This window comes from Humulus lupulus, chromosome 5 (assembly GCF_963169125.1).
Source record: "Humulus lupulus chromosome 5, drHumLupu1.1, whole genome shotgun sequence".
NCBI classification, from domain to species: domain Eukaryota; kingdom Viridiplantae; phylum Streptophyta; class Magnoliopsida; order Rosales; family Cannabaceae; genus Humulus; species Humulus lupulus.
Window position 1 is genome coordinate 116249729 of NC_084797.1, and position 13651 is coordinate 116263379.

The following is a 13651-nucleotide window of genomic DNA, read 5'->3' on the forward strand; positions in this document are numbered from 1 at the left end:
GCGAACATGCGTTGATTTCACAGACCTTAATAAAGTCTGCCCTAAAGATTGTTTCCCACTCCCTAGAATCAACCAACTTGTCGATGCCACTGCAGGGCACGAGATTCTCTCAGTCATGGATGCATACTCCGAATATAATTAGATCAGTATGCATCCTCCTAATGAGGATCACACTAGCTTTCAGACTGACACAGGGCTTTACTGTTACAAAGTAATGCCATTCGGTTTGAAAAACGTTGGTGCAACTTACCAGCGACTGGTCAACCACATGTTTAAAGAGCTGATCGGCACAAACATGGAAGTATATGTCGATGACATGCTGGTTAAGTCAAAGAAGGCAGAATGGCATATAGGGGACTTGCAAGAATGCTTCAACGTCTTGAACAAATATCAGATGAAGCTGAACCCCCTCAAGTGCTCCTTCGTAGTAGGATCAGGGAAGTTCTTGGGATTCATAGTAAACTCGCGAAGAATTAAGGCTAATCTCGAGAAGATCAAAGCCCTGGTCGGTATGAAATCGCCAGCAAAGATCTAGGATGTTCAAAGCTTGACCGGAAGAATTGCTAATCTCAGTAGATTTATTTCCAAATCGACGAACAAATGCGTCCCATTTTTTAATCTACTAAGAGGAAAAAAGAAATTTGAATGGACTGAAGAGTACGAACAAGATTTTCAAGCCTTAAAGACTCACATGTCGCAACCTTCGATTCTATCAAAACTGGTTGATAAAGAGACTTTGTTCATCTATTTGGCGATCATTAAATACGTTGCTAGTGTTGTCCTAGTAAGAGAAGAGGAAGGCATGCAAAAGGTTGTTTATAATGTCAGCCAGAGGCTAATTGGAGCATAGCTGCGGTATCCACCTATTGAAAAAATAGCCTATTGCTTAATCTTAGCCTCCAGGAAGCTGCGACCCTACTTCCAAGCTCACCCAATCACAGTTTTGACCGACCAACCTCTACGACAAGTTCTACAGAAACCAGAGGCCGCGGGCCGACTATTGAAATGGGCGATCGGACTTGGGCAGTTTGATATCTCTTACTTGCCACGAGCAGCAGTAAAAGGGCAAGCCCTGGCGGACATCATCGCAGAATTCACTGGGCTTCCAAATAGCGAGCAGCCAGAAGCGCCTGAAGAGCTTGAGCCTCAAAACCAAACTCCCTCATGGAAGTTGTACACGGACAACTCTTCTAATGAACATCACGCAGGAGTAGGAGTGATTTTGATAATGCCTGAGGGCATCGATTTCACTGCGTAATCAGGTTTGACTTCACTGCTTCTAACAATGAAGCTGAGTACGAAGCACTGCTCGTTGGATTATGGTTAGCCAGGAGTATGCACATAAAGTCACTTGACATATACAGTGACTATCAGCTAGTAGTCAATCAGATGATTGGATAGTATCAGGCCCGAGGCTTAAAAATGGCCGCTTACTTGAATGAAGTGAAGGATTTATTGGTGTAGTTTGATAAGTACACTCTCCAGCAAGTACCTCGTGACCAAAATTCAAACGTTGATGCTTTGGCCAAGCTGGCATGTGCCAAGGATGGTGACACTTTGAACATAGTGCCAGTTGAACGACTATCTGCACCAAGCATCCATGCAGAGGAGACCTCTTTGGTGATCCAGGCAGTGGATACATGGATGACACCTTACATGGAGTACCTGACACAAGGCATGTTACTGACGAACAGAAACAAAGCTAGGACCCTTTAGCGGCAGGCTGCTAGGTATATCCTAGTCGACGGAATCCTGTATCGAAGGGGATACTCAATGCCACTCCTCAGATGTATTTCGAAAGAGAAGGCCAAAGAATTGATGAAAGAGGTCCACGAAGGCTTTCGTGGGGACCATGCTGGGGGGGCAGAGCTTATCAAAAAAGATCCTAAGGCAAGGATACTTCTGGCCATCAATGAATGAAGACTCGATGGAATTCGTGCAGAGGTGTGACAAATGCCAGAGGTTCTCAAAAATTCCACGAGCAGCCCCTAATGAGCTAAAGCAGATGCAAAGTCTGTGGTCGTTCGTAGTCTGGGGTATAGATTTAATCGAATCTCTACCCACAGGAAAGGGTGGCATCAAGTACGCTGTGGTGGTCATTGATTACTTCACAAAATGGGTCGAAGTCGAGCCACTTGCAACCATAACGAACAAGAGATTGCTAGATTTTGTGGTTAAAAACATCGTGTGTCGCTATGGATTGCCAAGAAAAATTGTCTCAGACAACGACACATAGTTTGATAGTGATCTGTTCACAGATTTTTGCGAACGACATGGAATTATCAAGAGCTTTTCTTCAGTCGCTCATCCTCAAGAAAACAGACAAGTTGAAGCAGTCAATAAAACGCTAAAGGATACTCTGAAGAAAAGACTTGAGGAAGTGAAGGGGGCATGGCCAGAGTAATTGTCTGAAGTCCTTTGGTCATACAGAACTTCCCATCAAACAGCAACAGGACATACTCCATTCTCCTTAGCTTATGGATATGAGGCTATGTTGCTTGTCAAATTAGATTCGCCATCGCATCGGAGAATGACGTACGATAAAGGCTCTAATAGCCAGCCATTAATGGAGTCTCTGGATTTGATCGATGAAAAGCGAGAGCAAGCCCAACTTTGAGTAGTTTCTTACTAGCAAAAGGTCGCCCGGTATTTCAATTCTAAAGTACCTGAGAGGAAGTTCAATGTCGGAGACCTAGTACATTGGAGGGTTTTCCTCAACACCCGCGACCAGGCCGTTGGAGTACTCGGACCAAATTGGGAAGGACTGTACCAAATTGAGGAAGTCCTTCAACCAAGCACCTATAAACTTGCTCACTTGAATGGAGATCTCATTCCTCGCTATTGGAATGGAGAACACCTACGCAAGTACTATCAATAAACAATTCTTCTTAAAGAATTGGCTTGTATTAATTTTACTTTTTACATGTTATGAAAAAGGGTTGGTCATTTTGTGTGACTGATCGCTTATAAGTGTAAGATCATTTCGGTGATCACTCGTACAGACACGATTTGTCCATTTATTACGAGAAATATAAGGGACTATGTGCAGCCAGTCATTCTTGCTAATTATTGTATTTATTACTAGTATTTGCTCATTACGTGTGTTGTTTTGCTGTATTATCGTTTTAAATTCTCTATTGTGAGCAGAAATGTTCGAACAGGTTTTGGTCAAGGCAAGTGATCGAGGACCTAAAGCTCATCAATCACTTGGGGGGAATATAAGGCATCTAGTAAGAAAAGCATATCGAAAGGTATGTAAACACATGAGCAAAATAAGTGAAAACATGCTAGGGTACTTAGAGTATTTTTCAAAATTTTGTATTTTGTTAAATCAAACCAAAGTACTATGCTAAGTTCGGTCATGCGAACAGATGTTATAATAAAATGCAAATATTATGATATCAAAAGTAATCCCTTTACACTGCGAGCAGTAACTGCTTGGATGTAATTGTTTGTTAAAAGTAAAAGCTACCCATGCAACAATAAAAATTTAAAAAGAAATTGTCTTTACATCATGACTCGTAGGTCGCGTATTCAAAAGATAATAAAATAAAAAGAAAAATAAAAGACTACAAGGCTGGAGGATCTTGAGGAGTGTTCTGGTCGACAGTAGCGCCAGCTTCATTGTCCGCGTCGTTAATCCCCGTTGCCAAGGAAATCTCTAGGGAAGCAGGAATTTTGGCTATTTCTTCTTCCTCCAGGCGAATGGTGCATCAGGTTATTTGAGTTCGTCTCAAGCGCTCAGAAAGATAGCTGAAGTCGGCCTTTTGATTATGCTTCCAAAACTTGTAGAAGCAAAGGTGGGTGGCTTCCCTATACTTCTCCAAGTTTTTGGCATTAGTCTCTTCAAGCTCCTTAATGCGCCCCTCCAGCTCCTCCATATCCTTCCTACTTGCAATCAGATCGAGCCTAAGCTGTTTGACTTCTTGGAAGTTGAGTTTGGCACTCTCCCTGAATTTTTCTATATCTTCATTAGATTTGTTCAGGGCAGCCTGGCACTCCAACAACTCTTCGGTCAACTGGGCTTTCTGCTCGCGAGTTCGTCGTTTTGGTTGGTCAGTTCTGTGTTTTTCTCGAGCAGGTAAGCATTCTTCCCCTTGAGCACCGTCACTGCCTCAGTGTGCCTGATGTCAAAGTCTTTGGTTTGGGTAACCAAAGTACCCGTGCGGCGCCAACCAGCTGCGATAGTCAGCTATCCCTGTAATCATATAATAGAAATAAGATGATGGCAGAAATCAACAGAGTAAAATGACTCAACAACAGAAAACAACTTACACTGGCTATCTCGTTCAGGCCTCGGTTTATTATTTGGTTGGCCTCCATGGAGCTAGTACCGACGATGGCCTCTTGACTGCATTTGTGCTTGGAGAGTTTGTATATTCTCTCCCTGGACGAACTGACAACGGTGCTGGCCAGAGTGTCTTCGAGTTGAGTGTGGTGTGGCTGGTCGGTAGGCGTTGGAGGAGTAGAGTGCTGGTCGACCGGTGTAGTTGAAGACGGCTGGTCGAGTGGAGAAGGAGGCGGCGTTGTTTCCTTTGTGGGAGGTGGTGTGGTTTCCTTCAAAGGAGCAGCTGCTGAAGGACCCTCAGTCCGGGCCTTCTTTGAAGCAGTTTTGCTGCTTTCTCTGCAAACCTTCTTCCTATCTTTCTTCCTACTCAAGGGAGTAGCAGCGGCGGTGTAGTGATCGAACACGTCTTAAGTTGTCATCCCCGTCAAATAAGTGACAGGGAATTGGCAAACTATCTATGAATGAGAAGACAATACTGTTCTCATCTAAAGACTCATTGATGGGTGTAAAGGGTTCGAAAGTTTTCTTTTTTCCCTTTCCCATAGAGGGAGGGGGAGCAGCTGCTCGAGGGGTGCTGGAGGGTTCCCTGATTATCACTCCAGTCGTCCTCCTCCTTTGAGGTTGCGACACATCAGCACTACACCAAATACCCCTTTCCATAACACATGAATATAATAGTATTGAAAAATTATTACAATACATGAAATAATAAAATAACATGTGGGAAAAAAAATTCTCGGTATCAAAATTGGGGGTACCAAAAATTTGGAGCCAAATTATCTTCTACTTTTTACTTTTTTTTTGCCTCTATTTTTTTATTTCCAAAGCTCTAAACAGTTTTCTAACACACTACTGACCATCCCTCAAGCTATACCCAGTTAGGGTTTCAGTATCAGCCACCGCCTTCCTCTTCTTCTTCTAATAACAATGGTGATTCCGATCCTGAAACTTCTGATCTCAGTCATGGGGCGGTCGAGAAGGAGAAGGAAGAGGAGGTAAGCGGAGCTTCTATTCATCAGAAGCTTGCGAGGTTGGAATTGAAGGAGAACGAGGAAGAGCCGGTTCTGAAACTGGATTTGGGGGTAGTTATGCTAAATCTGTTGCCTTTTATCGTTGCTTTGATATTATTTATGGAAGGTTTGGTTTAGATCTTATATGTTGTAGCTTTTGAGTTGTGATAAAATCTGCTTCCTTTTGATTTATTGCAAAGTTGGGACTACATTCTTTTCTGGTTTTCATGGAAAATCACCAAGCTTTGCTCTAATTTAAGCTATTCCTGCATAATCAGGAGGCTATTTTTGTAAATTAAGTTCCTCTTTTTCTGTGCTTCGCACTCATTAAGGTTTCCTCATTCTCCTTTATACATGTATACTTATATATATGAGAGATGTATCACAATATAAATATACCCGAATGTATTTGATATATCTCTCAGTTGGTAATGATATGGTTCTTCGAAAAAATAGGCTTTCCTAAATTTACAAGTTAATGTGGCATTGGTTTACAAACCGACACTCCTTTTTCTTTTTACATAATCCGGTTGAATCTTTGGTTAAGTTGGAAGTCTTTTATTTGTGTGGAAATTAAGCAGATTATGGAGGAGCAATTGGGGCTGCTAAAAGTTGTTGTTGTGCAAGGGAAAAGACTGGTCATCCGGGATTTCAAGAGTAGTGATCCTTACGTTGTAGTCAAATTAGGCAATCAGGTGAGCTACAATCTTCTTTTGATTCGTTCCCAACCTGGTACACTTTGTCAGTCCTATGATGTTGATATTCCTCGCCAATCTTGGCTGAACTCCACTGATTCTTGATTCTTTTGGAAGATGACAGCACAAGGGGCCTACATTTTTTATCGTTCTTTTACTCTACCCTCAACCTGGCTTTAGATTTTTTAAAATTTTTTTTATTATTATTTATTTATTTGAGTACCTAAAATGGCATTTTTTATTCATAGTTGGTGTTTAAAAATACTTGGGACCTTGGTCTTCTTTACCTTGCCTTGATGAGACTGTTGCAATCCTCTAGACTCTTAAGCACAAGAATGACTTAAACGTTTGTTTACTTCTGTATTTTTTTTTAATCTTTATTTCTGTAATAGATAGCAAAAACAAAGGTCATAAATAGTTGCCTTAATCCAGTCTGGAATGAAGAACTGACTTTCTCCCTCAAAGAATCTAATGGAGTTTTGAGTTTGGTAAGTTCCCAAGATTTTGAATTTGTAGCTATCCAAATCTGCCACATAGTTTCAATTTCAAGATATAATTTAGTTTGGCACTCATCTCTGCTATGTTAAATCCTGAAATTGTATTTTGTTTAGCCATTCTGAAGTTGCATATTGTTCAAGTCTTTACATAACTATGTTTTAGATGGACTTCAATTGTGTACAAACTTATTTTTCTTGCGTTCATTAGTCTGAACTTGAAGTATTACAACTTTCTAATTGATAGCACAGCTCCAAAACCTTTATTTATTGTCCCTATATTCTTTTCTCACTGAATATGGGAACTTCAGCTCTAACTTGTGAGTTTATGTAGCAAATGTTTCACCTTTTCCTTCCTCAAGCCAACTATTGGCTTTTGGCATTTATCAATAGTTTCAGTTTGCATCTATTTTTTTAATCTTCTTCTCATGTATTCCTTTGAAGACATAATTAAGACTAGTATGTTATATGACCAAAGTGCTTTCTCCCCTTAGGAAGTGTTTGATAAAGACCTCTTGAAGACAGATGACAAAATGGGACATGCACAACTCAACCTTCACCCACTTGTCTCTGCTGCTAGACTTAGGCAGATTCTGCAGAACTTCAATGGCAAGATGGTGTTAAGGAAGGTTGTCCCAGATAGTGACAACTGTTTGGTCAGAGAAAGCTCCATCACTTGTGTCAATAGTAATGTTGAGAAAGCTCCATATTTCTTCTCTAGTTGTGAATGTTTCTTGCTTGCTCATTTGGAAAGCAGTTTTGTTCAATAATTAAAAGTTTCTACCAGTGCAATTTATTGGCTTGATTGCTTCTAGGGTACTAGGATTTTCTGAGGTCCATTTTTATAAAAAAAAATTATATGGATATGGGTTATCTTGATACTAAATGGTATATACTAAATTTTGTGAACTTGTATAATTATTAATATTTATGTCATAGTAAGGTTTTCTAGTTAAAAGTAGATTTTAAGTAAGATTTTTCAATACTTGCTTCAGTACTTTTAATTTGTTTTTGTCTCTCTTCATAGTTTGATGTTGCAAAATTAAGAAAGCTAAGACCAAGTTTCAAGCAGAACGAGGGCTCTGTTACTGCTGGCAATGCTTCAATCATAAGGTTCCCACTTCTCTCTTTCCCCCCGCCGCCAATGCTGAAAAAAAAAATTATTAACTTAGTGTGGTAATGAAATCAGATATATTGTTTCCTGTGCCTTCTGTTTAGAGGCTTGTACTATCTAAATACTCATTTAATTTCTTGTACATTTAAGCAACTGGTGTGCAACACTTATTATAGTTTATGCTACAGCAAAACTGGTTTATTTTCTGTGGGCAGCCTTTCTCTTATTTTTATGTGTGTGACTAGGGTTTCAGATTTTAACTTGCCTTAATATGGTTTGGTTTTTATCATGAATAGTGATGGTGCAGCTGGATTAGTCCTAGTGAGTAGAGAGAAGGCACTTCAACTTGGATTGCAAATAATTGCAAAGATTAAGGGCTATGCTGATGCAGCTCAGGTACTCCAATGAATTGGCTTCCTAGTTCTATTTTACTATTGCTGAAACATAGCTCAAAGAAGATTATCTTCACAGGCACCTGAATTCTTTACAACTGCTCCAGCCCTTGTGATACCAAAAGCTATTTCAAATGCTGGTTTAGATGCTTCTCAGATTGATTACTATGAAATAAATGAAGTGTTTTCTGTAAGATTTTAGTACTTGTAATCCCTATACTGTTCCTGATTTAGTAAGCATTTTTTTTCATTCATTTATCTTTGTCCTTCTTCTCTCTAGGTTGTAGTTCTAGCCAATCAAAAGCTGCTTGGTCTTAATCCTGTGAGTTTGGAGAAAACTAGATAATTTCTTTCAAGTTGATTTACTCTTAAGTCTGAAATGTATGCTATTTTAAATGTGATCACTCTTCCATTTTCTGCAATTTGTATAGTCATTCATCTGTCCACAATGCATTTCAGCTTTGCTCCATTTTGTCACTATCCTTATCTACATTTTTTTACTCTTCCAATTTCCAAATATCTCAGGAAAGCCTTAACGTACATGGTGGGGCTGTATCATTGGGACACCCATTAGGATGCAGTGGAGCTCGTATCTTGGTCACATTGTTAGGGGTAATCTATAAGCTTCCCTTCTCTTGCAATGCATTCCTAGTTTGACATTCTAATATCATTTATATAGTTCTCTGGTTTTGTTTACATGTTTTCTTAATGATCTAAAGTCATAGTTCGTGGTCATATCTAAGCTTATGCTTTCTACATATACTCATGTGAAGTGATCTCGTGTTTGTCATTTATTCTTTTAAATTTCTATTGAGAGTTTAGCTGTGGAATAAAAGAGACATTGGTAACTATTGCTCTCTCTGATATATTTTACTTGGAATTTCTGAAATAAGAATAATTTTGTTGCAGGTATTGAGACATAAAAAGGGAAAGTACGGGGTTGGTGCCATATAATGATATTAGTATAAAGAAGACGTCACACAAAGGTTCAGCTTATTCAATTTCAATACAAAGAGCAGAGTACTTCAAGTCGGCTTGACCAAGTACTCCTCTTAAATTAAAATTTTAAGTCATCTTTGTTTTATGGATATTTGTTTAAGATCAAGTTTTTTGATAGACTATTCTTCTAACTGTGTTAATAGTAAATTACACTGATAGTTGTTTTTCAGAGGATGAAAAGTTCTCTAAAAATCTTAACAAAGGAAAACCAAAGAGAATGGCATATACCTCATTCTATAATACAATATTTTTTAGAGATTAGACTTTAAGAAAGAGAGAACTAGCTTTGTGAGAGTTTCTTCAGGACTTCTATTATGTGTGAACTGTTATTATTTGAGTGTGCTAGTTCTTCTCAACTGTGTATAGGGTGTAATCTCAGATTGTTGATGCTTAATAAAGACTTATGGTGTAATCTCATATTCTTGTGCATTATTACATTTGATTCTTCTTATTGTGTTACTGTTATTCTTGTGAGCTAGTTTTGCTAATATATGTTTGCCTAAAGTTGACAAGCAAGTAATAGTATAAAGATATTATATAGTAATAGTATACATATAAATATATATTATATAGTAGTAATAGTATAAATATATAATAAACTCTTTTTTTTGTATTTTATAGTAATAGTATTGAATGGTTGGAGTTAGATATCATTAATAATTAATATACATTTATGAATAATATGCTTTTTAGATATTATGCTTTTTAGTTATTCGCTGAGTGATTTTCTTATTACTTTACACAGGTTGTTCATGAGGAATTTGGTATTCTTGAAGGTTTAATGACAATTGTTCATACAACTACAGGTTTGTTTTATACTTTATTTGTTTCTATAGAAGGAGAATATTTTACAAGTTGGTTACTTGACTCTTGTATCTAATGTTCAACAACACAGAAGACTGTTGATGGCCCATCAATGAAGGATTGGAGAGGAGGCCGTGGAGCTGGACAAAATATAATTTCTAGTTCTACTGGTGCTGCAAAGGTAGTGAAATCTAAATTCATAGGGAAATCTAAAAAAAATGTTGTTATATATGAATTTCTAACAAAACAAAAGACTAGGAATCACAGTCTTTTTAAAGTGTACTAGGAAGAGGGCATACAAAAGATGTAAGCCAATGTTTTTTTTTTTTTGGGTAGTGATCTTCTTTTTATTGTTTTTTCTCATGTATAGAACAATCTTTCCAAAGCTTCTTTTTGCTTCTTTCACTTTAACTTTGTTTGCCTTCCATGAAGATTGGGCGAAAAAAGGTCTAGTTGAAGCAACAAAGAGAAGCTGGTAAAAGGTCAATCCCCTATTTTTTGCTGTGTTATTTGAATTTATGTCTTTCTATTTTCAGTAAAACATGTAAGTGGTTGACAATTAGTTTGATTCGGGTTAGGATTAACAGTAACTTAACTCAATCTGGTTATTATGCTTGACCACTTTCACATCAACAGAATAATGCCAAAAACTTCCCCCTTTCATACAAAAAAATAGAGAATAGAACTAATACAACAAAAAAACATAAATATATACATATAGATATATATACAGCTTGATTCATAAAGAGAGAATTCTGAGAGACTGAGCAAACTAGCCTAACAAAATTTCTATATATAACATAAAAACTGAATAAACTACACACACATACAAAAAATGCTTGTAAATATACGGTAGCATATGTAGACAAGCTTTTAGATTTAGTTCTTTTCATTGCCTCATTTTTTTGGAACTTTTTAAGTCTTGGTCAACACTATCATAACATCTATAAGTGTAAATAGACTTCTTAACAAAACATTCTATAGCCATTAAGCTTTTGGTTTGAGCAAGTGTTGATGGGCTGTACTTGAAGCATCTATAATAGCTATTTTTGGCTAGCCATTATGTTGCTATTGCCAAGTCACATAATTATCTTGCCATATTTTACGTTTCAGGTTCTCAATGAAGCTTATTAACATTCATGTATTTTCTCAATATATGTACGCTCTTCAGTGTTTCTGGCTTGTAAGTGAATTTACTTGCACCTGATTCTTAAATTTTATTTTATTCTCTTTTAGCTACATGATTATGATACCTGCATTGCAAAAAATGAAGAAGCTATTCAAATTGATCCTCACTTTGCTGAGTATTATGAAAACATGGCAAATGCTTGGAAGGTAATCTTTAGTATCTTTTATGGTTCCACTGTCAAGTATTTATCCTGCAAGCATCTAATAGACAGTTATTATGTTTCTACTACAGGAGAAGGGCAACATTGATGTTGCAATCCGCTACTATTTAATTGCTATCAAGGTTTGTTACAGCCATCAATCTAGTCCATAAATGGGGTTTCTTTTTGTGATGTGTTTGTAATATATACTTTTTGAGTTCAAATTATATTTTCTGTTTTTGGCTTACAGTTATTAGTTAACTCCTGATATATTCTTTCCACTGGTGGGGGTGTTTATGTTAATTAAAAGTGTTAATAATCAATTCTTTAGCTGATGTAAGTTGGTGCTTGCTTACATTATTACTTTGTGTTGATAAATTCTAGTGAAACTTAACCAACCTGGCTAGAGCAAACACTCCAACTAGGTTGTTTTGCAGTATTGGGTAGAGTCAATTTGATGGGAAGGTTTTGGTTGTTATATTAGCTAATATCACTCCTAGTACTAGGAATCTTTACACCCAGTGGCGGAGCCAAATTTGTTTTTACGTGGGGGCATGATCATCAAGAGCAAAAATATATATTCTTTCTTTGAATTCTTTTTTCCATATTATACTGATTGTTTTATTTTGCAGGTCTGACCAAATTTTGCTGATGCATGGTCAAATTTAGCAAGTGCATATATGCATAAAGGGCAGTTTAACGAGGCAGCTCAATGTTGTCGCCAGACTCTTGCACTGAATCCACATTTGGTAGAATTTATTTCTGACTCTTGACACTTGGATATCCTATGATTTAAAAAAATCTTTGAATAGAACATAACAATTCTTCTTAATGTTACAGGTTGATGCACACATTAATCTTGGGAATTTGATGAAAGCTCAAGGATTAGTTCAAGAGGTGAGGAATCCATGGTCTTTTTTTTCTTTCTTGATAGGTCTGATATTAGGTGTACATGGTTACTCTACAAACTTTTACCTATTTCCTAAATCTCTACACTCTTCCATGATTGAATACAATACACACACATACATATATATATATATATACTAGTGTTCAGGTTCCTCTGTACTCCAATATCTATGGAACTGCTTTATTATAATTACATTATTATATCAATTTAAATTTATTATTTTGTACGAGTTTCCTCAAACCGTGTACTGTTTTTCTTCTATATGTGGTTTTTATTACATGAAAAATAATATTTTTGAAAGGTTAATATTCTCCAAAGGTTTGTTGTAAGAGACATTCTTTGTTGATGACACTGTGAAGTTGACATAGATGTTATGCATCAGGGAATTCCTGAACAGGCAGATGTTCCACCAGTTGCCCAAGTTCCTGCTCAAGCAGCAGCAAACTCCCCAGCAATCATTCCTCCAGTGCAAGCATCACAACCTGCTACTGCACCTGATGTTGTCCCTAATGCAAATCCACTGGATCTCTTCTCACAGGTAGCTATTGTTCTACCTCTTAACTTTTGAATTCTTCCCTCAGATAGATGCTCCTTTGAAGTTTGAATTGTATTTTATGATCAGCTAATTAATAAAATATATTACTATTCTTGAATCAGGGCCTACCAAATGTGGGTGCAAATGCTAGTGTTGGCAATTTGGATTTTCTTCGAAACAGTCAACAGGTACTTGATTTTTTTTCCTTTCTTTTTTTCTCTGATCCATATGGAGCTTTACTCTTTTTTATTGCTGTAGTCATGGTTGAATTTTTTTTCTCTAACTTTCATTGTAGTTCTAAGCATTGTGAGCTATGGTGCAAGGAAACCCTCAAATTCAACAGGTTAGGCTTCTCGTAAAGAAACAAAATGCCTATTGATAGCTTGGTCATTTTGGTGGAAAACGGACACTAAATAGTACTCATGCTACACTTATTGTTTTGCAGCCTATGCTTCAAGAGCTAGGGAAACAAAATCCACATCTTGTGCATCTCATACAAGAGCCTCAAGCTAACTTTTTGCACTTGATAAATGAACCTGTCGAGGGAGGAGAAGGGTGAGATGAATGCAGTTTTTTTTTTATTATTTATCAGTTTTTGTTATCTACTTGACACATGCTAATTTTTCATTTTTATTATACAATCAAGAACGTTCTGAGCCTGATGGCTTCAGCCATGCCACAGGCTATGACTGTAACTCCTGAGGAGCGGGCAGCCATTGAATGTGTATGTTTCTAATCTTTGTTTAACCTCTGTGTAGTCCCTCTCTTGTTTGTGCTTTTATCCAAGAGCCAAGATGGCTACTCAAGAACATTTATTGCATTTTTTTTATTCTTAAACATATAATTTAGACAGTTGAAACCTTTACTGCACTGTTTTATAGTTAATTTTATTATAATGTTTCAGTCAATTCTATGTATCAACAACCATTCAGATCAATCACATTTTAGGACCAAAATAAACAAATAAATAGTCAATTGAACAAAGGGAAAAACTCTAGTGATGGTTAAAAATATAGAAGTGGCTATTAGACAAAATAATGTGAAAGACTTGGCACTTGATCATGCTATACATCTGTTGCTCG

At 37.2% G+C, this 13651-nt stretch overlaps 2 protein-coding genes and 1 long non-coding RNA gene across 3 annotated transcripts; all 3 read left to right on the forward strand.

Moving 5' to 3' along the window:
* The first annotated feature begins 5840 nt into the window (after positions 1-5840).
* Positions 5841-7257, forward strand: LOC133779402 (protein C2-DOMAIN ABA-RELATED 11-like). The gene is made up of 3 exons (XM_062219369.1): positions 5841-5993; positions 6386-6481; positions 6982-7257. The coding sequence occupies exons 1-3, from the start codon at positions 5883-5885 to the stop codon at positions 7255-7257; spliced, it is 483 nt and encodes a 160-aa protein (XP_062075353.1). The 5' UTR covers positions 5841-5882.
* A 672-nt stretch (positions 7258-7929) lies between these two features.
* Positions 7930-8795, forward strand: LOC133780564 (uncharacterized). Its single transcript, XR_009869411.1, has 3 exons — positions 7930-7997; positions 8073-8183; positions 8519-8795. It is a non-coding gene; the product is annotated as an uncharacterized LOC133780564 (long non-coding RNA).
* An 830-nt stretch (positions 8796-9625) lies between these two features.
* Positions 9626-13483, forward strand: LOC133779403 (ubiquitin receptor RAD23c-like). Its single transcript, XM_062219370.1, is given in 12 exon segments — positions 9626-9634; positions 9738-9798; positions 10229-10271; positions 10910-10979; positions 11033-11131; positions 11217-11267; positions 11965-12021; positions 12417-12572; positions 12692-12757; positions 12865-12912; positions 13015-13124; positions 13212-13483. Coding segments are annotated over 12 exon segments (864 nt in total). The 3' UTR covers positions 13306-13483.
* Positions 13484-13651: the final 168 nt, after the last annotated feature.